Source organism: Colletotrichum costaricense (genome assembly GCF_030867565.1).
Source record: "Colletotrichum costaricense strain IMI 309622 chromosome Unknown Scaffold_24.1, whole genome shotgun sequence".
NCBI classification, from domain to species: Eukaryota; Fungi; Ascomycota; class Sordariomycetes; order Glomerellales; family Glomerellaceae; genus Colletotrichum; species Colletotrichum costaricense.
The window spans coordinates 684,384-685,978 of NW_026848253.1; the positions used below are offsets into that span (position 1 = coordinate 684,384).

The 1,595-nt window shown below is 22.3% G+C and overlaps 1 protein-coding gene across 1 annotated transcript; it reads right to left on the reverse strand.

The window, feature by feature from the left end:
• Nucleotides 1-643: 643 nt before the first annotated feature.
• CCOS01_15607 (uncharacterized protein) lies at nt 644-943 on the reverse strand (the record flags this gene model as incomplete). The annotated part of the gene is made up of 1 exon (XM_060463745.1): nt 644-943. A coding segment is annotated over one exon (300 nt), but the record flags the coding sequence as incomplete, so codon positions are not given.
• Between the last annotated feature and the right edge of the window lie 652 nt (nt 944-1,595).

Here is a 1,595-nt window from a genome sequence, read left to right on the forward strand (position 1 = left end):
TAGTAAGTAGCTAAAGAGGGTAGCTTACTTATCCCGAATTATATAATAGTTTTCGTATCGAAATTATTATATTACGTTAAGTACGTACTTAGGGTATATTATACGTATTATATAATTAAAAAGTATATTATGTTATATAATTTCCTTTAAAAGCGTAATCTTATTAAGGTCGATCTTTTGCGCCTATAAAGCTAGAAAAAAACCACTATATAAAACTACTAAAATATAATAATAAATTAAGAGGGTAAAGAATTTAGTTAGTTAATAATAAAAAAAAGGGCTTTTTAATACTAAGTACTTATTAGCTTTAGTATTTTTAAACTAACTTCTTTAAAAACGGTTCTAAGCTAGTTATAATAAAAGTACTTATAATAAATATAAAACTCTATTATTACTACCCTCTCTTTATAAATACGAGCCTTATTATATAATATCTCCTTAATTACATAAGTAATAGTATATAAGTTAAAGTTACTATTAATAATATATAACTTTAGGTCCTTATAAATAATTTTAATAAAGTTATTAGTTTTAATACTAAAGTTCTTATACTAAGAAATAAAATAGTTAGCTTATTAATATTATAAAAAGAAATAAGTATTTATAATATATTTAAAAAATAAGTCCTAGTTAATAAACTCTATTAATAAGTAGTCCTAAGTAGTATTAAAGTCGTCCTTAGTATTAGTATATATAATATAAGCCTATAGTTAATAAAAGCTAGTAAATATATAAAGAAGTTCTTAAAGCTATTAGCCAAAGCTAAGGGTTTTATTAACCTAGGCCCTATTATTAAAGTTCTAAAAAGCTTTATTTTTAATAGCCTCTTTATTATAATTAACGTTAAGCTTATTAATAAGCCTATCGGGGCCTTTTTATTTATACTTAATATTAAAACTAACGTTCTAATTAATATAAAAAATATAGAGCTAAAGCTAAGTATTAAATTAGACCTTTATTATTACTAACCTTATTATATCCTTAAAATCGATAATAACTACTTTAAGCTACTTCGTATTAATCTTAGCTTAAATAAATTTGATAAACTTAATAAGGAAATTATAGCCCTCGTAGCGTTTTATTAAAATAAGGTTAAAAGTATAGTTATATATAGTGGTTTTTTTTATAACTTTATAACTATAAAAGATCGACCTTAACGGGATTACGCTTTTAAAAGAAATTATATAATATAATATACTTTTCAATTATATAATATACGTAATATACCCTAAGTATACGCTTAACGTAATATAGTAATTTCGATATAAAAACCGCTATATAATTTAGGATAAGTAAGCTGCCCTTTACGTAGTAGTACTAGTTAAAAAGATTAATAATAAAGGTCGGCCGTAAAAGCTAGAAGCGGCTTTTTTTAACTATAAAGGTTCTAAACTTTAATAACGACGTAGAGGTTTTTAAGAAAAGGGCTAAAAGGGCTAATATTTAGCTACTTTTTTACTATATTAGAGCTTATAAAGATTCTTTTTATTCTTATTACTTTTAATATTACTTAAAGCTCTATTTAAATTAAATAAATCTATTAAATAAACTTATTAAACGAACTTATTAATATATAAACTATTACTTATTAAGAA